Source organism: Podarcis melisellensis (genome assembly GCF_964234715.1).
Source record: "Podarcis melisellensis genome assembly, chromosome: 3".
Taxonomy (NCBI): domain Eukaryota; kingdom Metazoa; phylum Chordata; class Lepidosauria; order Squamata; family Lacertidae; genus Podarcis; species Podarcis melisellensis.
In genome coordinates this window covers 1,544,121-1,568,682 of record NC_138530.1, presented here as the reverse complement: position 1 = coordinate 1,568,682, position 24,562 = coordinate 1,544,121, and the positions used below count along the sequence as shown (strand labels likewise).

Genomic DNA, 24,562 nt, shown 5'->3' with positions numbered 1-24,562 from the left:
ATCCCCTTTCTCCACACTGTGCATAATTTCATGAACTTCTGGCATGACACCTCGTACTCGCCTTTTCTCTAAATTAAAATGTTAGTGTAGGTTTCTGCACGCAGAAGAAAAGGGAAGAGAAAGGGCTGATTTTGGTGTGCTGTTTAATTTGGCCATGCCTCATCCTGCACCTGCAGCTAGTTAAGCATCTGAGAATGAGTCAGCAAGCATGTGAGAACGAGTCAGCAAAATATACAGTATAAATGCTGATGTGGTTGCAGCAAGCTTCAGAACATCATCTATATGCTGCAAGGATCTACAACTGTGTGAAACTGCATTATACTGTCAGCAAAGCAAGTGACTCTTCCTAGAACGGTTTGGTGTTGCCGTGTTCTTTCAGAACACTCTGCTGGCATTGCGATGGGCACTCTGCACATGCCCCAGCATAAAAAGTCCCCAATGTTGCAGCCTTTCCAGATAATGGATGGATGGCGGCTAACAGATTGAGACTCCCTGGTCCTGAATGGGGTAACTGTGTCCCTGAAGGACCAGGTGCGCAGCCTGGGAGTCATTTTGGGCTCACAGCTGTCCATGGAGGTGCAGGTCAATTCTGTGTCCAGGGCAGCTGTCTCCCAGCTCCATCTGGTACACAGGATGAGACCCTTCCTGCCCGAAGACTGTCTTGCCAGAGTGGTGCATGCTCTGGTTATCTCCCGCTTGGACTACTGCAATGCGCTCTACATGGGGCTACCTTTGAAGGTGACCCGGAAACTACAACTAATCCATAATGCGGCAGCTAGACTGGTGACTGGGAGCGGCCGCTGAGACCATATAACACAGGTCTTGAAAGACCTGCATTGGCTCCCAGCACGTTTCCAGGCATAATTCAAAGGGTTGGTGCCAACCTTTAAAGCTCTAAACGGCCTCGGTCCAGTATATCTGAAGGAGCGTCTCCACCTCCATCGTTCAGCCCGGACACTGAGGTCCAGCTCCGAGGGTTTTCTGGCATTTCCCTCCCTGCAAGAAGCAAAGCTACAGGGAACCAAGCAGAGGGCCTTCTTGGTGGTGGCACCCACCCTGTGGAACGCCCTCCCATCAGATGTCAAAGAGAGCAACAACTACCAGACTTTTAGAAGACATCTGAAGGCAGTCCTGTTTAGGGAAGCTTCTAATGTTTAATATCCTGTTGGAAGCTGCCCAGAGTGGCTGGGGAAACCCAGCCAGATGGGCGGGGTATAAATATTATTATTATTATTATTATTATTATTATTAGGGAGCTGCTCCATCCCCGTGAGATCATTCTGGGTGCCCTTTTCCGAACCTTTTCCAACTCTTCGATATTCTTTGGGGGCGAGGTGACCAGAACCTCCAGCCCTAGGCTGCTTCTCCCCTTCAAAACCCAAAACAGTTTGCAGAGTCCGGGTACCATAAGGACTTTCTTCCATATGCCCACTCCTGGGGACCCCGTTCATCCCCTGAGGTCCTGATCCCTGGCCCCTGGCGCAACAAGTGAGGACGAGGGACAGAGCCTTCTCTGGCTGTCTTGCCATGCCCGCCCCTGAGTGCCCTGCCTGGCCCCATCCAGATATTTATCTTTCCGTATCAGATGTTGCCCCGGTTCTCCAGGCGGGTTCTTGGGGTACCCAGATCACATGCTCACCTGCCTGCCGACCAGACCGGCCCCGCTGTGGCACGTCCGGGTGTAGAACCTCATGCAGGTCTGCTTCAAGCAGGGCTTGCATTCTTCCCAGAGGGCCAACATGGTCTCGTTGCAGACCTCCTTCTCGCTCAGCTGTTTCTCAGTCTCCTGGGCAAGGAGGAGAGCTTCCTACAATAATAATTAATAATTAATAATTAATAATTAATAATTAATAATTAATAATTAATAATTAATAATTAATAATTAATAATTATAACATTTATTTATATTCCGCCCTCCCCAGCCGAAGCCGGGCTCAGGGCGGCTAACAACAATAAAACAGTACAAAAGTACAACACAACACAACACTCTAAAATCATTCATTATAAAATTAATTCAAAAGCCAAACGGGGCCGTTAAGTTCTTTGCAAGAGGGCAAGACAAGTAATAAATGTTGGAAATGTATTGTTTTTTAAAAAATAATAATTAAAAAATAAATTAACACAACAAGACAAAAGATATCAAAAAGTAATAATACACAACACACAAAAACCAACATTCGAAAACTAAAAACAAACAAACAAACAAATCCATATCTTACAACTTTATAATATTATAAACACTAAAACAACAACAAGACATTGACTTCCACCCATCCCACAGCACCTCCTTTATCTCTCATTATCTCTCATATCTCTCATCTCTCCTAACATCTAGATATAAATCCTTCTTAACTTAATAATTTTCATTAAGTTTCTTACAGATGTAACACATATCACAACAAAAGGAAAAACAGGAAAAAAACAAAAAGGAAAAAGACAAGATCACAAATATAAACAAAAAAGAGAGTAAAAACAAGGTACCGGTAAATACCTCAACAACGTACACAACACAAATTACCGTAATTAATTATTTAGACTTCTCATAAACATATTTTGGGCTTCCTCTGAGCCCTCCCATCTGAATTTCCTTGAAATTAAAACGCAGCAGTTTTCTGATATCATTTTTTTAAAAAAAACCACAATATTCCAATTAAAATAAAATTTCTTAACTTTCCTTAAAGTTCTAAATCTTATTTATTTAATTAACTCTTAATTTAATCCTAGGCCTATTTTGGTACTTTCAAGTAATTTCTAATTTTTAATATCACAGTATTTATTCAACTCTTCTTGGTATTCCTCTTCTTTTTGGTCGCGGATTCTTCCAGTAAGATCAGCCAGTTCCATATATTCCATCATTTTTATCTGCCATTTTTCCACAGTTGGTAGTTCTTGTGTTTTTCTTCCTTGGCTATTAAAATTCGAGCAGCAGTTATGGCATACATAAATAACTTTATATCTTTCTAGGGCAGTTCAGAACCTATTATTCCAAGGAGAAAGGCCTCTGGGTTTTTTTATAAATGTATATTTCATCATTTTTTAAAAAAATTCATTATAAATCTTTTCCTAGAAGTCTCTCAACTTGGAACATGTCCACCACATGTGATAAAAGGTACCTTCCTTTTCTTTACATTGGAAATGTATTGTTGGAGTGGCACACAAAGGATGAACAAGTTAAATCTGTGATGATAGATTGGGCAAGAGATGTCGGACATAACATAATGTTTGAAGATTGGGAAAGGTTGTGGAGGAAAGGGGTCAAGTTCACTGCATGTACGGCATTAAAGGAAAATGTTATGAAAATGATGTATAGATGGTACTTAACCTATGTAAAACTAGGAAAGATTTACCACTAAAGCGATAATCTATGTTGAAAATGTAAAGAAAAAGAAGGTACCTTTTAAATAGTAATAGTAATAATAATAATAATAATAATAATAATAATAATAATAATAATAATAATAATAATAATATTTATACCCCACCCATCTGGGCGGCTTCCAAAAAAATATTAAAATACTGTAATAAATCAAACATTAAAAGCTTCCCTATGTGGTGGACGTGTCCCAAGGTGAAAGACTTCTGGGAAAAGATTTATAATGAATTGGGGCAAAAAAGTTGAAATACACATTTATTAAGAAACCAGAAGCCTTTCTACTTGGAATAATAGGTTTGGAACTGCCCAAGAAAGATGTCAGATTGTTTTTGAACACCACAACTGCAGCTAGAATTTTGCTGGCCCAAAACTGGAAATCACAAGAAGTACCAACAGTGGAGAAATAGGAGGTGAAGATGATGGATTTTTTTGGAGCTAGCAGACCTGACCGGAAAAGTCTGCGACCAGAAGGAGGAGGAGTACAAGAGGAATGGAAAAAATTTAAGGATTATTTAGTTAAATATGTTAAGATAATTTAAATAGAACTACTTGCGAGTAACAGATTGGCCTAGGATTTAAATATGTGAAATTGTATAATACTACGGATAGAAGTCAAAATGAAAGGAAAGAAAGATGTTAATTGAACAAGTCAATTTTATATGAAAATAGTGTTGGAAATTTCTACAATGAGTTACATGGAAACTCAGCTAGGGGGATTTGAAGAAGTCACCCAACAATGGTAACAAAAGTGGAATTTTTACAGTTAGGATAAATGTTTGTTTGTTTGTTTTTCGATATTGTAATGTTTTTATTGTTTGTTGTTATGTTTGTTATAAATTTGGAAATTCAATTTAAAAAGTTGGGGGGAAAATAAAGGTCAAAACCAGCACCTTTGGGGTCGAAGTCAAGCTGTTGCAAGGTTGCAGCAATTTGACCTCACCCCAAAGGCTCTGCTGGTCAGCTTTCAGTTGCATCTTTTGCAAGAGGTGGACATTTTGGGGAAAGTTGTGCAGACAGACCTCCTTCTGCTTCTTGGTGTCCTCCAGGGCGTTCAAGATATCCCGGTGGTCCCTGCTGGTCTGGTCCATGAGGACCTTCATCTGCCGGACGCCGTTGATGGCATTCTCCAGCTCCGAGTCGACCAACTTGCTTCCCGTTTCAGACATCTCTGCGGGAAGAAAACTCGCACACTTCAGAAAACGGCCGTCAGAGGGAGAGAGAAATAGCTTCCCGTTCTGTGGGGTCGTCTCACATAAGAACGTCTATCTATCAGACTTCTGCTTGAGGCTCCACGGAAGATGACCAACAATACTATTTCTCCAGCTTCCACAAGGTAATTAGAGGCTGAGATGGGAGTAATCAGCCTCCCAAAATCTTCCCAGAGGAAGGGAAGATGCAGACTCATCCATGGATGCCCAATAAACCACCCCCAAATTCGTAAAGAAGGGGGGGCACTGGATGGAAAGCCCCCGAGGGAGTTCGGATCTCCTGGATGCTGTCCCCGTGAGCGCACCAAGTTCCATTTCTTAAGATGAAAAATTGGATTTAAGTTTTCGACATGCTTTAAGTGAGGAGGGGAAAATTAATCTGCCAGTTAAGCCAGCCACTGAGGTGCCAAGGGTGACGGAGAGGAAGAAAGAATAACATCTAAGAATAACATCTACCGTATTTTTCGCCCTATAGGACGCACCGGCCCATAGGATGCACTTAATAAAGAAAATAAAAATATATATATATTTCCCCCCCGAGCCCCAAAGAGCAAAGAAGCCATAACAGCGAGCAGGATGGATCCCGCTCGCTGTCCTGGCTTCATTTTTAGCCTCTGGGCTGGGGGTCCAGGAGCGAAGGCGAGGTTGCGCAACCTCACCATCGCTCCCGGACCTTGTGGGGCTGGGGGCAGGGGTAGCCCGAGCTTCCCCCGTCCCCAGCCCCCAGAACGGGTCCGGGAGCTTGCTTGCATCACTGGGAGCTGGGGGCGAGGGAAGCCGGAGATTCCTCCGTCCCCAGAACGGGTCCGGGAGCGATGGAAAGGTTGTGCAACCTCGCCATCGCTCCCGGAGCTTGCTTGCAGGGCTGGGGGCGGGGAAACCCCGAGCTTCCCCCGTCCCCAGAACAGGCTGTTGCCTGCAAGCCTTGCGTGCCCGGGGGGAACTCCCCCCGGAGCGCAAGGCTTGCAGACACCTGCGCGAAGCACGGGGCATCCTCCAGAGGGCGCCCTGTTCTTCGGGCTGCAGGCTGCCGCCCACAAGCCTTGCAAGCCTGCTGGAACTCCCGCCGGGCTCGCAAGGCTTGCGGAGAGCTTCCTGAAGCCTGGAGGGCGAGAGGGGTTGGTTCAGCGAAAGCCTGCATTCGCCCCATAGGACGCACACAGATTTCCCCTTCATTTTTGAAGGGGAAAAAGTGCGTCCTATAGGGCGAAAAATACGGTAAGTCGGTATGTTGGAATGGAATGGAAAGGGGGGGGTAAAGCTTTTTTTTTACTATGATTTATTACAATACCTGACAAACCCCTCCACCTCCACCCCCCGAAGAACCGTTTACATTATTTACAGCAAGTGAGATGGGAAAATATAAACTGAGTGAAAATAACAATACTATATAACTAAAGCTTCTGTTTTTTGAAATGCTTGGAAGAAGATAAAAGACCATCCAAATATTGATATCAGAAAGAAGCAGGATCTCTTTAGCTGCTGAAGAGACTCCAAAAAAACTTTGGAAAGACCGAGTTGCAGAGATAAATAGTCATAGGGGGAGGTGAGCTCCTAATTTGTTATTATATCTGCACTTCAAGTCCAGTTTGGCAAATCTCCCTTGGAAAGGCTAATGTTTGATGCAACCGGTCTGGGAAAATTAATGAGCAAACGCCTAGAATTGATTTCATCGGAACTGAGAGAAGATGACGTCAGCGAAATGACTTTTGGATTGATTCGGCATAAACGCCAGTATGTGAGGAGTTACTGCAAAATTCACACAGAAGCACATCATTGCTTACTTCAACTCGCCTGTGGAAACAACTCAGAAGCCATGGAATATTTAATGTGATTTGATTGGATTGTTAAAATGGAAAATTTAATAAAAAATATTTTAAAAAAAGAATGTCTATCTATTTATTTCTCTGTTGCATTTGTATCCGACCTTTTTCTCCACGGAGTTTAGGGTTGCGTAAACGGTTCTCTTCATTCAATCCCGACAACAGCCCTGTAAGGCTGAGAGGGCAAGGTCACACCCAGTGAATGGGGGATTCGAACCCTGGTCTCCCCCAGCTCCTGACCATCACGCCATACTGGCTTTCAGAAGAAGAGCCTTGCTGGATCGGGAACGCGGTCCGTCCAGTCCAGCATCCTGTTCTCACAGTGGCCACCCCAATGCCCTTTTGGTAATCCTGCAAGCAGGATTCGAACACAAGACCCCTCTCCCCTCCTGCTATTCAGAAGCACTGCTGCCTCTGGCCATTGAGGCAAAGCATAGCTTTTGTGGCTAGTAGCTATCAATGACCCTCTCTCCCATGAGTTTGTCTCATCCTCTTTTAAAGCCCTGTTTAAACTTTCCAAAAGTTTTACGTTATTGTTCATTTTTCTTGTTTTTATTTTGACTTGTTTTGTCATTTTTTAATATCGGGTCAGGTTTAACGTGCTGGTTTTGACCTTTAAAGCCCTTTGTGGCCTAGGACCCTCGTATCTACGGGACCACCTCTCCTGGTCTGCCCCGCGGAGGACCCTAAGGTCCATGAATAATCATAGTTGTTTGAATAATCTCCAGCTGTTTTTGGACTACAATTCCCATCATCCCTTGCCACTGGTCTTGCTAGTCAGGGATGATGGGAGTTGTAGTTCCAAAACAGCTGGAGGCACAAGGTTGGGAAACACTGGTTTAGAGGTCCTGGGCCCTAAGGAAGTCAGACTATCCTCCACCAGGGCCTTCTCAGTGATGGCTCCGACCTGGTGGAATGCTCTGTCCAATGAGACCAGGGCTCTTCAGGATTTAACTTCCTTCCGTCGGGCCTGTAAGACAGAGCTATTCCGCCTGGCCTTTAATTTGATTTCAGCCTGATCTTTTATTTCCCTTCCCTTCCCTCCCCCTCCCCTTTTTATGAAGATCACCCACTCTGAGACCCCACAGCTAATTCTCCCCTGGCCTCCTCCCTGGCCCAAGTAGGACCAATTCAGCCAGCTAGCTCTGGAGATTATCTAATGCTTATTTCCCCTAAATTGATTTTTGAATTTTATTTTTATTCATGTTTTTATATTGTATTTTATGCTGCTTTTATAATTAAGTGTTTTTAAATTTGTTGTTAGCAGCCCTAAGCCTGGTTTTCTGAACCCGGAAGGGCGGAGTAGAAATAAAAAATTATTATTATTATTATTATTATTATTATTACTACTACTACTACTATGTTATATTTACAGAATCAATGTAAAGAAATGGACTCCCGCGCGGGGTTTGATGAAACACTTGCAATCAACAAAACAAATGCAGAAATTATTATTATTAGTCTCATTGTTAATTTTCTTGTTTTATCCTTGTTTGTAATTTTTTCTTTTTTTACAATCAAGCAGCTCATTCATGCAATTTATAAACATACCATGCATCCCAGAACTTGGGAGAAGCAGGGAATAGCCACTGACTGGTGAGTTATTCCTGCCTTTTCCTGCCCTTCTTTTTGCATCCTGTCTGGGTTTTTTCAAGTGGCAACAATCATTCCCAAATCATCTACACACACACAGAAACCGCAGCCTCCGCCCTGAACCCTTGACCGCAAGCCTGGCAGTTTGGCAACCCTAGCAAAACACTGTGACCTCGCCAGGCAAAAATGATTTCCCCCACGAGCCCCTGAGTCACAGTTCTGGGAAATGACTTCATGGTGCAGGTGTCGAAATTATGCCCTTGGAGCCTAAAAATTGTCAAGAGCATTTCTTTTCATCCTATTTTTTCTTATTCTGTGGCTGGCAATACAGACTCTGGGCATCTATTATGGATGCCACAGGACAGGTCTGATCAAGCCGCAGTTCCAACACATCCTCTCTCCCTGCCCGCTATCCTTGCCCAAAAATAAAAAGTGCAAAGTTTTGTTTTTTTAGCAAACCTGATTGATTTGTGACTCAAATGCATAAGCGTTTTCCAGTCCAGGGCTCCTTCGACTGCAATGGAGTGAGAAGCAATTCCAGCACAGTCATACCTATTGTTACGTTTGCTTCATGTTACGTTTTTTCAGGTTGCGTCCCGCATGCGCAGACACACAAAATGACGTCATGCGCAGAAGCGGTGAATCGTGACCCGTGCATGTGCAGACGCGCAGACGCGGGTTGCTTTCCTTTCATGTTGCGAACGGGCCTCCGGAACAGATCCCGTTCGCAAGCAGAGGTACCACTGTGCATTAATAATAATAATAATAATAATAATAATAATAATAATAATAATAATAATTTATTATTTATACCCCACACATCTGGCTGGGTTTCTCCAGCCACTCTGGGTGGTTTCCAACAAAGTATTCAAATACAGTAGTCTGTTAAACAGGGACACGGGTTAAACCACAGAGCCTAGGGCTTGCCGATCAGAAGGTCGGCAGTTCGAATCCCCGCAAAGGGGTGAGCTCCTGTTGCTTGGTCCCTGCTCCTGCCCACCTAGCAGTTTGAAAGCATGTCAAAGTGCAAGTAGATAAATAGGTACCGCTTTGGCGGGAAGGTAAATGGAGTTTCTGTGCGCTGCTCTGGTTTGCCGGAAGCGGCTTAGTCATGCTGGCCACATGACCCGGAAGCTGTACGCCGGCTCCCTCGGCCAATAAAGCAAGATGAGCGCCGCAACCCCAGAATCGGCCACAACTGGATCTAATGGTCAGGGGTCCCTTTACCTTCTACCTTAGTCGGTTAAACATTAAAAGCTTCCCTAAAAAGGGCTGCTTTCAGATGTCTTCTAAATGTCAGGTAGTTGTTTATCTCTTTGACATCTGTTGGGAGGGCGTTCCACAGGGTGGGCGCCACCACTGAGAAGGCCCTCTGCTTGGTTCCCTGTAACTTGGCTTCTCACAGGGAAGGAACCGCCAGAAGGCTCATGGCGCTGGACCTCAGTATCCAGGCTGAACGATCGGGGTGGAGACGCTCCTTCAGGTATACTGGACTGAGGCCATTTAGGGCTTTCAAGGTCAGCACCAACACTTTGAATTGTGCTCGGAAACATACTGGAAGCCAATGTAGGTCTTTCAGGACTGGTGTTATGTGGTCTCAGCAGCCACTCCCAGTCACCAGTCTAGCTGCCACATTCTGGATTAGTTGTAGTTTCCGAGTCACCTTCAAAGGTAGCCCCACGTAGAGCGCATTGCAGTAGTCCAAGCGGGAGATAACCAGAGCATGCGGGCAGGAAGGGTCTCATCCTGCATACCAGATGGAGCTGATAAACAGCTGCCCTGGACACAGAACTGATCTGTGGCTCCACGGACAGCTGTGAGTCCAGAATGACTCTCAGGCTGCGCACCTGGTCCTTCATTTAAGAAGAATGCAGACATATAGAAGTGCCAGCCTCTCCACCGTTGCTTACTTACGTTTCAGCTCTTCGGGAGGAACAAGGCAGTGTCCGCCATCCCAGAAAAAGAGGAGCCCCAGCAGAGGGAGCCATCCAGAAAGCGTCATCTTCTTCGCAGAAACAAAACCAGGTTCCTGAAAAGATAAGGAAGTAGTCAGGAAGACAGGAGGGCCATATCAGACAGCGGGAAGGGTTCAGGTACTGAACTGTTCATGTACAGTCACACCTCATGTTATGTTCTTTCAGGTTATGTCCCGCCGCGACCCGGAAGTACCGGAAAGGGTTACTTCCGGGTTTCGTCACTCGCACAGAAGTGCAAAATGACGTCACGTGCATGCGCAGAAGCGTCGAAGCGCAAGCCGCGCATGCGCAGACGTACCGCTGCGGGTTGCACTCTTTCCCCCCCCCAAGAATATTTATTAAGGTTTTCAATAATAATAATACAATAAAAATCAAAAAGTAAAAAAACAAAAATAATAACAAAAATACAAAAATAAAAATAATTAAAAAAAAACACATAAAGTTTCCATTACCTTATTTCCCAGACCTCCTCATACCTCCCTTTTTTGTATTCCAATTCAAATTATTAGTTCAGCAAATCCTAATTAATAAATTTTAACCTATTTCTGAATCTTTTTTTCCCCCATATTCTCTTAAAGCATTACAGCTGGAAACCACTGAATTTCCATCCGACATCATTCTAACATTAATTAATTTTGCAATATTTCTGTAAATAGTCTTTAAATTTCTTCTTGCACTCTTTTCATGTTGCGAATGTGCCTCCAGAACGGATCCCGTTCGCAACCAGAGGTACCACTGTATGCTACAACTGCGGCTAGGATATTGCTAGCACAAAGATGCAAAAGTATTGAAACTGAAGGAGAATGGCAAGGAAAGCAGGTGGAATACGCTGAAATGGCAAAACTAACGGAAAGACTTTGAGAGAAAGACAACTGAGATTTCAAGAAGGACAGGGAAACAATTCTGTTCTATTTACAGAATCAATTTTTAAAAATGGACTCACTCAGCATATTTATCTATATTTTCCATTTTGTCTTTATATGCAGATACGGTTCAAGCCTTGAAATAAAATTATTTGTCAGCATAACTTTTGGGGAAATTATTTATATACTTACGTATGTATAAGACTTCAATTATCCCCAGGGTAAAAAAGGGGGGGGCACATTATCTATCTGGCCTGGGCCTCTGCCAAAAAAGCACAAGGAAGCTATGGAAAGCAGTGGAACTCCTTGCTACTGGAAACCAACCCTGTGCCCTCTCAGTCACTGAATTACTGAAATTGTGACTGTTGGCTGTTGTTGTTGTTTAAAAAAGTTTATTACCAAAAGTTTATTAGCATTCTGTTTCCATGTTTGATCTTGCATTTGGATTTTGCAGTGGCTGCATTTCACTGTATAAGCCACTTTTAATTGAATACTTGAAAGGTGAGTTTGATGTCAAAAACTGAACAGCTGATTTTGGGGATGAGAACACAAGGAGAGCCTGCCCATGACCCATCTAGCCCAGCATCCTGTTCTCACAGCAGCCAACCAGATGCCCCAAAGGGAAACCTGCAAGCGGGATTCGAACTCAGGAGCAACTCTCCCCTCCTACAGTTTCCAGCAACTGGGATCCAGAAGCATTGCTGCCTCTGACTTTGGAGGCAGAGCAGAACCATCCCGCCTAGGAGCCATTGACAGCCATCTGCTCCTCAATGAATTGCTCCAATCTTCTTTCAAAGCCATCCAAGTTGGTGGCCGTCACTGTGGCAGGGAGTTCCACAGTTTAACTCTGCACTGTGTGGAGAAGTCCTTCCTTTTATATAATAATAATAATAATAATAATAATAATAATAATAATAATAATAATAATAATTCGGCTGGGCTTCCCCAGGCACTCTGGGCGGCTTCCAACACAATATTTAAATAAAGTAATGAATCAAACATTAAAAGCTTCCCTAAACAGAGCTGCCTTCAGATGTCTTCTAAAAGTCTGGTAGTTGTTTTTCTCTTTGACATCTGGTGGGAGGGCATTCCACAGGGCGGGTGCCACCACTGAGAAGGCCCTCTGCCTGGTTCCCTGTAACTTGGCTTTTTGCAGGGAGGGAAGCGCCAAGAGGCCCTCGGAGCTGGACCTCCGTGTCGATGGGGGTGGAGACGCTCCTTCAGGTATACTGGGCCAAGGCTGTTTAGGGCTTTGAAGGTCAGCATCAACACTTTGAATTGTGCTCGGAAAAGTACTGGGAGCCAATGTAGGTCTTTCAAGACCAGTGTTATGTGGTCCCGGCGGCCGCTCCCAGTCACCAGTCTGGCTGCCGCATTCTGGATTAGTTGCAGTTTCCGGGTCACCTTCAAAGGTAGCCCCACGTAGAGTGCATTGCAGTAGTCCAAGCGGGAGATAACTAAAGCATGCACCACTCTGGCGAGACAGAACTGGTAGACAGCTGCCCTGGACACAGAACTGACCTGTGCCTCCATGGACAGCTAAGAGTCCAGAATGACTCCCAGGCTGCACACCTGGTCCTTCAGGGACACAGTTCCCCATTCAGGACCAGGGAGTCCCCCACACCTGCCCGCCTCCTGTCCCCCAAAACAGTACTTCTGTCTTGTCAGGATTCAACCTCAATCTGTTAGCCGCCATCCATCCTCCAACCGCCTCCAGGCACTCACACAGGACACTCACTTTCTCTGTCCTGAACGTTCCAACATTCAGCTTCATCGCATGTCCACAAGTACCAGTGTGAGGAGGGAGAAAAACTTTCCTCTGCCCCCTTTTTCATCTTTAATTATTACATTTGCATACCGCCCTTCATCTGCAGATCTCAGGACGGTTCAAAACATTTAAGAAAAACCCACAAAATTAAGTATTAAAAGCAAGAACAACAACAAACCAATTTTAGAGATTGCCTTAATTGCAGAGGCTGCCGTCACGCTCTCTGAACAGCTGGCGCTCTGGCCGTGCGCAGTCTGTGCCTTATCTAGTCCAGCCATTGAAAAACAAACAGGGAACTTGGCCGCAGAGGAGATGACGGCTGAAAAACGCTCCACCTGCGGCTCTTGGAAGTGGCTGGAGTTTTGCATCGTTCTCCCCGTCCCCCTGCCGCCCTAGAGACCTGCTGCAAGACCCCGCAAACAGAAGCCAGCCAAGAGCCACAAAACAGGGGTGGACATGCTCTGAGTACAGAGTGTCTGAAGGGAGAAACACACAGAGAAGTTTCTTGGCCGGCCGCCCTCGTCTCCATGGCCTGGAGCTTCTGGAATCCAGGGGGGGTGCGGAAATGGGGGCTTCATTGTGCCAAGGTCCCGCTTTCTGGAAACTCCCTCCCTTGTGCCCGTTGGGAGGAAGAGTTGCGTAACAGATGGCACTGCCATCCAAGGCAAGCGGAGAGGGCAGGCGGCTCTCACGGAGGAATAGAACGAGGGAGGAGATTGGCAAGCTGGCTGCGTGTGCCCTCTGAATCAGCAGGCATAATGGGGGGAGGAAAGGAACAGGCTGAGTCTCCCTCCCTCAGAGATTTTGTTCCTGTGCCTTCAGCAAGCCTGGCAGATGGATCCCCACCGGGAGAGGAAAGGGGGAGAGGAGTGCTGGGAAACGTTCGGGAAAAAGCCAACCCAAACCACCGAGGGTTTGAGCAAAAAAATCCCCGATGGTGGCAGGCTGGAGGGGGGCTGGCAAAGAGAGAATAGACAGGGGGGAACCTCAGCAGACTTTGGTAATCTTTGGCAACACGGTGCCCTGAGCGAAGCCAACATTTGGAGCCCCCAACTCGATCTTCTCAATTGTGGATCTTCTTGATTTTGAACCCCCTTGGCTAGGTGTCGGTACAGTGGTGCCGCTTCTGTGCATGCGCATGATGTCATTTTGACCGTCTGTGCATGCGCGAGCGGCAAAACCCAAAAGTAATGTGCTCCGTTACTTCCGGGGCGCCACAGCGCGCAACCCGAAAATACTTATCCCAAAGCTACTTCAACCCAAGCTATGACTGTACAGTCGTACCTCGGGTTAAGTACTTAATTCATTCTGGAGGTCCATTCTTAACCTGAAACTGTTCTTAACCTGAAGCACCACTTTAGCTAATGGGGCCTCCTGCTGCCGCCGTGCCACCGGTGCACAATTTCTGTTCTTATCCTGAAGCACTATTTCTGGGTTAGTGGAGTCTGTAACCTGAAGCGTATGTAACCCAAGGTACCACTGTACAGGAAAACCACAACCACCACCCAAAATCCAATGCTGCTCTTGCTCCGAACACTAGAACTCGCATTCACCGAATGAAGCTGAATGTTGGAAGATTCGGGACAGACAGTGCCGGATTTGTATAAAAGCAAAACAAGCTATAGCTTCAGGCCCCACTCTCTTGGAGGCCCCCCCCCAAATATAAAGTATACCTGAAGGAGCATCTCCACCTCCATCGTTCTGCCCGGACACTGAGGTCCAGCGCCGAGGGCCTTCTGGTGGTTCTCTCGCTGCGAGAAGTCAAGTTACAGGGAACCAGGCATAGGGCCTTCTCGGTGGTGGCACCCGCCCTGTGGAACGCCCTCCCACCAGATGTCAAAGAGAAGAACAACTACCAGACTTTTAGGAGACACCTGAAGGCAGCCCTGTTTAGGGAAGCTTTTAATGTTTAATAGGTTATTGTATTTTAGTGCTTTGTTGGAAGCCGCCCAGAGTGGCTGGGGAAACCCAGCCAGAAGGGGGGGGGTATAAATAATAAATTATTATTATAAAGGAAAAAACCTGGATGTACATTTCCAAAATACAACATAAAAAACAAGTAAAATACAGCAACAGTGTTTTGTGTTGTGTAGTCATGGGCCCCGCCTGCTAGCCTGCTCCCTAAAATATGACATATAAAAGGCCCCATTACCTTCAGTAGCTTAAAGGTAAAGGGACCCCTGACCATTAGGTCCAGTTGTGGCCGATTCTGGGGTTGCGGCGCTCATCTCGCTTTACTGGCCGAGGGAGCCAGCATACAGCTTCCGGGTCATGTGGCCAGCATGACTAAGCCGCTTCTGGCGAACCAGAGCAGCGCACGGAAACGCCGTTTACCTTCCCGCTGGAGCGGTACCCATTTAACCCACAGTGCCACCCGCGTCAGTGGCGTAGCGTGGGTTGTCAGCACCCGGGGCAAGGCAAGTAATTTGTGTCCCCTAACCTGTGGATTTGCGCCCCCTAACCCGTGGATTTGCGCCCCCTAACCCCCAGATGTTGCCCCCGGTGCGGCCGGCACCCCCCTGCACCCCCCACGCTACGCCACTGACCCGCGTCCCTCTTCAGTAGCTTAGGGCCTCATCCAACCTCAATCCGGCCCTGGGGAACTCGCAGCAGCAGGAGACCAACTGCCCATCATGGGGCAGGGAGTAAAATGCACATTCAAAAGGAACCATTTTATCCTTGAGTGCCAGGGGGCTGCCCCAAACAGGAGTGACGCCCGGGGCAGCAAGAGGCTGTGTGCTTTGGATTCTTGCAACAAGTAGCCAGTGTATCCCAAGCCACCCTTGGCCTCCCCAGAGCTCGATGGCGTGGGAAGGGAGCAGAAGAGGCATCATGTTGCTCAGACCCACAGCTCAATGGCAAAGCAGCTGCTCAGGGATGCAAGAGGTCCCTGTCTCAGGCCCTGGCACCGACACCTGGGAACGTGTAGCCGGCAAAGAGCATCTCTCTCCCACCCTCCTCTCCTTCCACCTGCTCAGCAGCAGAGCAGGTGCTTGGCATGTAGAAGGCCCCGGGTTCAAACCCCCCCCCCCCCAGCATCTCAAGTTAAAGGGATCGGGTAGCAGCAGGGGATGGGAAAGACGTGGCCGGTTCTGCCCAGGAGGCCTGCCAACAATTCTGGGCTCAATGGACCAGGGTCAATGCATTACCTCTTTTCAGCGACAAACACAGTTTTCTCTCTAGACAAGCAACGACAAAGGGAACCCTGCAAAAACTCAGCACATCCACACCATATACCGTGTTTGAAGACATAAGGAGAAACTGCTGGATCAGGGCCATTGCAGAAATTTATGTATAGGAAGGGGGGGCTGCCCCTCCAGCAAATATCATGCACATGCAGCCCACTACCAAAACCAGCACAATCACTTTTGTGATTTGTCCCCACAAAACACTTCATCACAGTTTCTTCCTATCTATTCAAAGGGCCTCTGCTGCACAATACCAAATGTAAGAATCCACTGATCAATGTATCTCTGTACTGGCTCACAGGAAAAACTTCAGAAATTCATATAGACCTGTGAGCTCAGCTCCTCAGCAGCCCCTCTGCCTGAGGGATAATTCCTGGCATCCTGATACCTGAGTGCCAGACAGGTAGCCATTCCAGAAATAACAAACCCAGATGAAGACAAAAGGGTGGGATGAACTTGGCTGGGAAACAGGGAAATGTAAAGATCTCTTTTGTTCCACTTGATGGGTGTTTGGTGGAGGGCAGGGAGAACTATGGGGCAGGGTCCAGGATGCTCAGATTACTGCCACCAGACCTCCCCTTTCATGATGTATGAGTGATGTATTAGTGATGTAGTTTGGGGGGGTGTAACATGGGGATTAAAAGGTAAAGGGACCCCTGACCTTTAGGTCCAATTGCTGACGTCTCTGGGGTTGCGGCGCTCATCTCGCTTTACTGGCCAAGGGAGCCGGTGTACAGCTTCCGGGTCATGTGGCCAGCATGACTAAGCCGCTTCTGGCAAACCAGAGCAGCGCACGGAAACACCGTTTACCTTCCCACCAGAGCGGTGCCTATTTATCTACTTGCACTTTGACATGCTTTCGAACTGCTAGGTTGGCAGGAGCAGGGACCGAGCAACGGGAGCTCACTCTGTCGCGGGGATTCGAACCGCCGACCTTCTGATCGGCAATTCCTAGGCTCTATGGTTTAACCCACAGTGCCACCCGCGTCCCATAACATGGGGATGAGCAGCTAATAAAAGTTGGGTTCTCTTTTGTTCGGGGCTTCCATCTTGTTCCACCTGGTGGCAGGTGGGAGTCCTGTCGTGACCGTCTTCAATCAAGACCAAACCTACTGGCTGCTGTTTTGCTCTGGTATTCCTGGCTGGTGTCCTTGTCCAAGGGAACCCTCAGATTTCTCCATTAACAGGGAAAGGGTAGCTCATCTAGTCCAGCATTCTGTTCTCACTGTGGCAAACCAGATGCCCTAAGGTAAACCCTGCAAGCAGGATTCGAACACAAGAGCAACTCTCCCCTGCTGTGGTTTCCAGTGAAATAAATATTGTCTTGCTCCCTTTAAAAGCTTCCCAGCCTCGTAGGGAGGACAGGACTCTCAGAGAGAGCACTTTTGTGGAGGCTCTGCACCGGTCGGGAAATATAGTACAGTACAGGAAGTGGGTGCACAACCTTTCAGAAGACATTCAGAAGCCTCGCTGCTTCTGACTGTGGAGGCAAAGAAGAGCCGTAATGGCTAGTAGGCCTGGACAGCCCTCTTCTAATAAATAATATAATAAATTTTATTTACACCCCGTCATCCCTGGCCAGAGCTGGGCTCAGGGCAGCTAACAACAGTAAAAATTACAGTAATGACATAGAGGGGAGGGCAATTTAAAATACAGGTTAAAATGCAATTTAAAATGCAGCCTCATTTTAAAAGTAGCCCATAAATCAAAACCATAAGGGGAGGGAAACATAAGGGTCAGACTGAGTCCAACCAAAGGCCAGGCAGAACAACTCTGTCTTGCAGGCCCTGCGGAAAGATGTCAAGTCCTGCAGGGCCCTGGTCTCTTGTGACAGAGCGTTTCACCAAGTCGGGGCCAGTACTGAAAAGGCCCTGGCCCTAGTAGAGACCAGTCTAACCACCTTGCGACTTGGGACCTCCAAAATATTGTCATCTGTGGACCTTAAGGTCTTCCGCGGGGCGTACCTCTATGAATGTGTCTCGCCCTCTTTTAAAGCATCATTCAGAATTGGTTGGAGCTTTTTAGGCAAAATGGCAGTGGAAGGAAACTGGTCCAGCAAGTGAGATCTCAGCACCTGCTTTGTCTCTGTCTTTATTCTCCGGGACCAACGAGGCATCAAAACGAGGGAAAGAGAGGGAAGCTGAAGGGCAGAGAAAGGGGGCTGTGAATGCCAGCAAAGTTGGACGGCTGCCCTTCTGCCCAGGCTGCAAAACAAAAGAAGCAGGGAAACAGCTCTGGGACAAAGTAAATTCCTCCCAGAGATAAGGCGCCAGACAGGGAAGAGGAGGAGGAGGGAATTGTTCCTGCACTTGCAAACAAAAAATAAAAACAGAGAAAAGAGAGAGAGAACTCTTTTGATTCAAGCCCTGAGCCCTTCACTGTGCAAACAGACCATAATGATCTTCCATGCCCTTCAAACACACACAGCTGCCCACACCACCTCTCCAATTCCAGGGCCTGAATGAAAAACACGGAACGGTGTCAGCTGCGTTTCACAGTGGCCGGCATTTCACGCGCGGAAGCCAACCACACAAATCTGCCGGGATCATGTTCCACAAACTGGCTGCGCATCGCTGGCCCTCTCTCAAACCAGATTGCATCTCAAATGCTCTCTGCGCTGTTCTTCCCATGCTCCTGTGTTGATTTCTAGTGGCCCTGGCAAATAATAATAATAATAATTTATTATTTATACCCCGCCCATCTGGCTGGGCTTCCCTAGCTACTCTGGGTGGCTTCCAACAAAATATTAAAATACAGTAATGCATCAAACATTAAAAGCTTCCCTAAACAGGGCTGCCTTCAGATGTCTTCTAAAAGTCTGGTAGTTGTTGTTCTCTTAGTGGGAGAACACTAAGTGGGAGGGCGTTCCACAGGGAGGGAGCCACCACCGAGAAGGCCCTCTGCCTGGTTCCCTGTAGCTTTGCTTCTCTCAGTGAGGGAACTACCAGTAAGCCCTCGGCACTGGACCTCAAATAAAGTCTTATTTTCCAAATGATGGACTGACTGTGATTGATTCTCAGTTAAATATCTGGCTAGTTCAGGTGACAACCTTGAGCTAGGCTAAGAACTTTGAGTAATTAAAAAAGAAAAGTCACTTTTCCCAGGGACAATCCTAATTACTTTTTCTTAATGGTGACACAGACCATTCATAACGTAGGGATATTCTTCACAACTGTGAGGGTTGGGGCAAGCGAAGACGAGCGGCGAAAATGAGCTCCAGCGTTTTGCACTGCTCCTGCTCAGGCTGCGCGGAAAAGGCATTTTGGTTCCTGAAATTCATTCCGATTATGCAGATCAAATAAAACTGCTAGAATGCCACGGGACGTTGCATTAGTGTGTGAAAACAGCCTGGATTCAATGATCCCCAGATGGTGGAGACGTCAGGCACCAATCCTGGCTCCCGGGCCAGGTTGGTTCACTTGGTTGGTTCACTTCACTTGGTTGCAAGTGGTTGATAGCCAGACATTCCGCTTTGGTGACTATAACCTTGGTTTAAGGAGCATTTTGGCACCTAGCTTATACTTTAGTTTCTAACATCTAGTCCAACCCCCTGCAAGGCTGGAATCTCAGCAAAAGCATCCCTGACAGAGAGCCATCCAACCTTCGCTTAAAAACCTCCACCACCTTCCGAGGGAGTCTGTTCCACTGTCAAATGCCTCTTACATGATGCCAGCTCTGCGATGCGAACGAGTCCTTTTACCCCAATAACAGGCACGATCTTTGTATTAAAAGGTAAAGGGACCCCTGACCATTAGGTCCAGTCGTGGACGACTCCGGGGTTGCGGCGCTCATCTCGTTTTATTGGCCAAGGGAGCCAGCGTACAGCTTCCGGGTCATGTGGCCAGCATGACTAAGCCTCTTCTGGTGAACCAGAGCAGTGCACGGAAATGCCGTTTACCTTCCCGCCGGAGTGGTACCTATTTATCTACTTGCACTTTGACGTGCTTTCGAATTGCTAGGTTGGCAGGAGCAGGGACCGAGCAACGGGAGCTCACCCCATCGTGGGGATTCGAACCGCCGACCTTCTGATTGGCAAATCCTAGGCTCTGTGGTTTAACCCACAGCGCCACCCGCATCCCTCAAATCTTTGTATTCTTTGATAGCAATAAGCCATCCGCTGCGGCACTCTGAATACAGCAAGCGTTCCCTGTTTGCAGACATGACCGGCTCTTTTGCAGGGGAGAGAGGAGCAAATTTGGCCAGCCTTTATGAATACTCTTCCAGGAATCTTTTGAGATCTGGGTTAAAAAAACCCAAGCAAGTTTCTAGCTCTCATTAACGCAGAAGAATACGTTGCCTGCAAACTTGGGAGAACAGATGAAGGCCAAAAGCCTTTCAAGGCAAGATCCAGTGTCAAAATGAATGGGGCACCAATTCACGGGGGGGTGCAAGAGAGATATGATCACTATTGTCATCCCTCTAGATGACAATTTGACACTCTTCCCTGCTGCTCTTTGAGCACCAGAGCGCAGCTATCCGGTGCAATCGCATTTCAGAGCAGGAACAAAGCCCGTCATGAGAGATCAAACGGATCCTTGCCCCGGGTCTTGCACTTAAGGAACAAGCTGCCCCAAATGCCTAAAAATCTGCAACAATTTTCCAGGCACAAGAGGGGGAGAGAGGGAGAGAAGGAAGAGAAGTATCAAACGCTGCCACAAAAAACTGCAATTGCAGAAAAATAAAACGACACGGCTGGTGGGTTGCTATTCGGCTGCAAAAGGCCCGTTTTAGAGCTCACCAGAACCTAAGAAGAGCCCTTTCTGGGAGATGATATATAATGAAATGTAAAAAAAAAAATTAAAATAACTTTTGTTAAAAAAACAAAAAACCCAGAAGCTTTTCTATTAGGAATTATAGGTACAGACGTCCCAAAGGAGAGCAGAAACGACTTTTTATGTACGCGACAACAGCCGCACAGATGCTACTAGCCCAGGGATGGGAAGAAGAAAGAGTTCCCTATGAGGGAGGAATGCGAAGCTGAGCTGATGGAGACTGTGCAGAGATGGCAAAGTTGACCGGAAAGCGAAGGAACCAAGAGGATGAAAACTTTTAAAAAGAATGGAGGAAATTTATAATCTGTTTGAGAGACGGTTGCAAGAAGATGAAAACAGCAGGGTTTTAATCTCACTTGGATTGCTATAATTTTATGTTTGTAAAATCAAATAAAAATGATTTCATTAAAAAAAAAGAACCGAAGGAGAGCCTGCTGGATCAGGTCACCCTTTTTTCAAACCATCCAAGCTGCATGTGGCAGGGAGTTCCATAGTTTCTGCACTGAGTGAATCTGTCCTGAATCTTCTAACCTTTAGCTTCATTAAAGGTAAAGGGACCCCTGACCATTAGGTCCAGTCGTGGCCGACTCTGGGGTTGCGGCGCTCATCTCACTTTATTGGCCGAGGGAGCCGGCGTACAGCTTCCGGGTCATGTGGCCGGCATGACTAAGCCACTTCTGGCAAACCAGAGCAGTGCACAGAAACTCTGTTTACCTTCCCGCTGGAGCGGTACCTATTTATCTACTTGCACTTTGAGGTGCTTTCGAACTGCTAGGTTGGCAGGAGCAGGGACCGAGCAACGGGAGCTCACCCTGTCGCGGGGATTCAAACCGCCGACCTTCTGATCGGCAAGCCCTAGGCTCTGTGGTTGAACCCACAGCGCCACCAGCGTCCACAAATTCTAGAGTTATTAGAGAGTTATGAGTCATCCTCTATCCACTACCTCCAGGCCAGGCATAATTTTTTATCCTCTTCCTCATAGCTGAAAGCTGTTCGACAGTGATACAGACTCCCTCGGAAGGCGACGCACTCTCCATCGCAGAATCAGAGAGTTGGAGGGGACCTCAAAGGTCATACAGACCAACCCCCTGCAAGGCAGGAATCTCAACTGTAGCATCCATGAGGTGGGAGACTTTCAAGCAAAGGTTGGGTGGCCATCTGTCAAGGACGCTTTAGTTGCGATTCCTGCATTGCGGGGGGTTGAGCTGAATGACCTTTGGGGTTCCCTCCCTCCTCCAGAGTTCTGTTTCTGCTCGTCTTTTCTCTGAACTAAAAAGCCCCAAAGGCTGCAACCTTTCTTCATGGAGTCGTTCCATCCCTTCAATTTTGCGTGCAGTTTTCTAAACTTCTCCGACCTCTACGATATCCTTTTTGAGCTGGATGAAGGCTGCAACTTGGGCGAGGAAAGAGGGCGCTGGAAGGGATTGGGGTACCCTCCCTCTTGCAATTTGGGGTGGTGCCGGGCCCCCACCCTCAAGCTCCACCCCACCCTCCCCTTCCTCGGTTTCCCCCATGGCAGCATCTAGACTGGCCAAGACCTGCCCACTTCCTCCCTCTGCCAAAGCCCCAGATAGGAATTCAGAGGCATGTTTTGAACAGTCATGAGGTCTAGAAACCTTGCCAGGCGAAAGCCCGCCGCTGATGCGTCAACAACTCTCTGCCCGAGTGCCATTCCGGGGTCAGCAAAGCATTGTTTCCCAAAGGCAGCCACGGAGCCAGAAACTGCATCAGGGACACGAAAGGAACACGGTGTACCTGGTCTGCTTAATCTGACCCAACTCAGCTGCGGTGACAAAGCCTTGCCCATCCTCAAGGCCGCGGGCAGATTCTGCATGGCAACAAGGGTGGGGCTCAGGGCACAGGATCTGCACCGACGGCCCCCCTTGCAGCCTCCCACATCTCCAGGGAGGGCAGCTGAAGGGTCCCTTGTCTGAATTCCCAAGAGAGATGCTGCCAGTCAGTGCAGGGAGAGGTGGGAAAACGGTTTGACACGGGATAAGGAAGCTCCCAACTCCGTTCAGTATAAGGAAGTGAAACACTCTTAATTGAAGGGGGGAAGCACAAGGCCTGGGTTCTCACCACTATACGGCACTTCCCTCCAGCGTATCCCCTAAAGACTGCATTCAGGAGCCAGGTTCCCAACCACTAGGCGACACAGCCTGCCCTCCTTCCCATCAATGTGCCACTCTACGGCAACCCGCACGCTCCGTCTCGGGGGCGCACTCAGCCCATCCTCTCCCCCACACCCCACGCCGAGCGCGTGCGCGCGCACAGACACACACAGCCCTCCCGCAACGCAAGACGTCCCAGCCCGAGTTCTCCCGCAAAGACCCGCTCCTTTCCCACCATCCCCAAAAAGGCCGTTTTCTAACCGCGTCCTTGAGGGAAAGCGTTCACACGTGACGCGTGTGCCCGCGCAGGTCAGACTGGGGCTTTTCCCGCATCTACCTACACAGCAGATGTACGGCGGTCGCTTCTTGAATCCACCACCCCCTCCCCGCCCCACTTGCCCTACTCCGAAGCAGCTGCGCCCTGCAGAGCTCTCCTCTCCGGCTCCGCGCACGTGTGGATGCGCTGCTACGCAAAGGAAAGGGGGAAAGGAAAGGATCCTGCCTTTGCAAATATTAAGCATCATCGCCTCCCCTTTTGCGCGCGCGCTTCCCAGCCCTTTGCAAACCCTGCCCGGCCTGCGCAGATATCCGCAGCCGCTGTATGCAGGCGGGGGGCGCAAAATCCAGCTGACTTTGCGCGTTGCCTCCACTTTTCCTGCAAAAGCGCCGCAGCTGCATCACCTCTCGAGTCTCTCTCGGCTTGTCCTCCTCGCCCGGTCGATCCGTGGCGCAGTGGCCGCTCTGCGCTTTTATAGGCGGGCGCCTCCCCCCCTTCTCCCCCCCCCCAGCTGCTCTGAGCTCATCGCAGACAGAAATCAACCTCCAGCCCCCCCCCCCCCGCCCTGGATGGAGCCTGGGAAAGCCAGGGCGCAGCTCCCCGACCTGCCGCCAGGGGTAGCTCCCGCTCCATCGCCGACGGGGCGCCCCCAAACCGGTTCTGCTTCCCCCAGACTCCCGCTATTTGGGTCCATTCGTTAAAAGGGAGCCAGAGCGACCCCGCCTAGGCCTCCTCACCGTCCCCCATCACCGCAAAGCCCCTTTCTCCAAAGCCTTCTTCATGCACATGAAGAAGAGGAGTTTGGATTTGATATCCCGCTTTATCACTACCCGAAGGAGTCTCAAAGCGGCTCACAATCTCCTTTCCCTTCCTGCCCCACAACAAACACTCTGTGAGGTAAGTGGGGCTGAGAGACCTCAGAGAAGTGTGACTGGCCCAAGGTCACCCAGCAGCTGCAGGTGGAGGAGCGGAGATGCGAACCCGGTTCTCCAGATTACAAGACTTCCGCTCTTAACCACTACACCACACTGGCTCTATGAATAATTTGTTGTTGTTGTTTAGTCATGTCCGCCTCTTCGTGACCCCCTGGACCAGAGCACGCCAGGCCCTCCTGTCTTCCACTGCCTCCCGCAGTTTGGTCAAACTCATGTTTGTAGCTTCAAGAACACTGTCCAACCATCTCGTCCTCTGTCGTCCCCTTCTCCTTGTGCCCTCAATCTTTCCCAACATCAGAGTCTTTTCCAAGGAGTCTTCTCTTCTCATGAGGTGGCCAAAGTCTTGGAGCCTCAGCTTCAGGATCTGTCCTTCCACTGAGCACTCAGGGCTGATTTCCTTCAGAATGGAGAGGTTGGATCTTCTTGCAGTCCATGGGACTCTCAAGAGTCTCTTCCAGCATCAGAATTCAAAAGCATCCATTCTTTGGCGATCAGCCTTCTTTAGATATTTGAAGATGGCTACCATATTTCCTCTCAGTCTCCTCTTTTCCAGGCAAAACGGAACCGCCTCGCCTGGTCTGCCTCTCAGAGGACCTTAAGGTCCATGAATAATCATAGTTTAGAGGTCCCGGGCCCTAAGGAAGTCAGACTATCCTCCACCAGGGCCAGGGCCTT

At 48.1% G+C, this 24,562-nt stretch overlaps 1 protein-coding gene across 1 annotated transcript in view; it reads right to left on the bottom strand.

Annotated features, from left to right (window-relative positions):
• Positions 1 to 23,475, bottom strand: part of CLU (clusterin) — a 33,555-nt gene extending 10,080 nt beyond the window's left edge. Inside the window, exons 1-4 of the mRNA XM_081904196.1 lie at positions 23,357 to 23,475; positions 9,912 to 10,026; positions 4,393 to 4,541; positions 1,640 to 1,807 (exon numbers count right to left, since the gene is read on the bottom strand). Coding sequence (XP_081760322.1) covers positions 1,640 to 1,807; positions 4,393 to 4,541; positions 9,912 to 9,999 — 405 coding nt within the window. The 5' untranslated portion in view covers positions 10,000 to 10,026; positions 23,357 to 23,475. The remainder of the gene's footprint in view (positions 1 to 1,639; positions 1,808 to 4,392; positions 4,542 to 9,911; positions 10,027 to 23,356) is intronic.
• Positions 23,476 to 24,562: the final 1,087 nt, after the last annotated feature.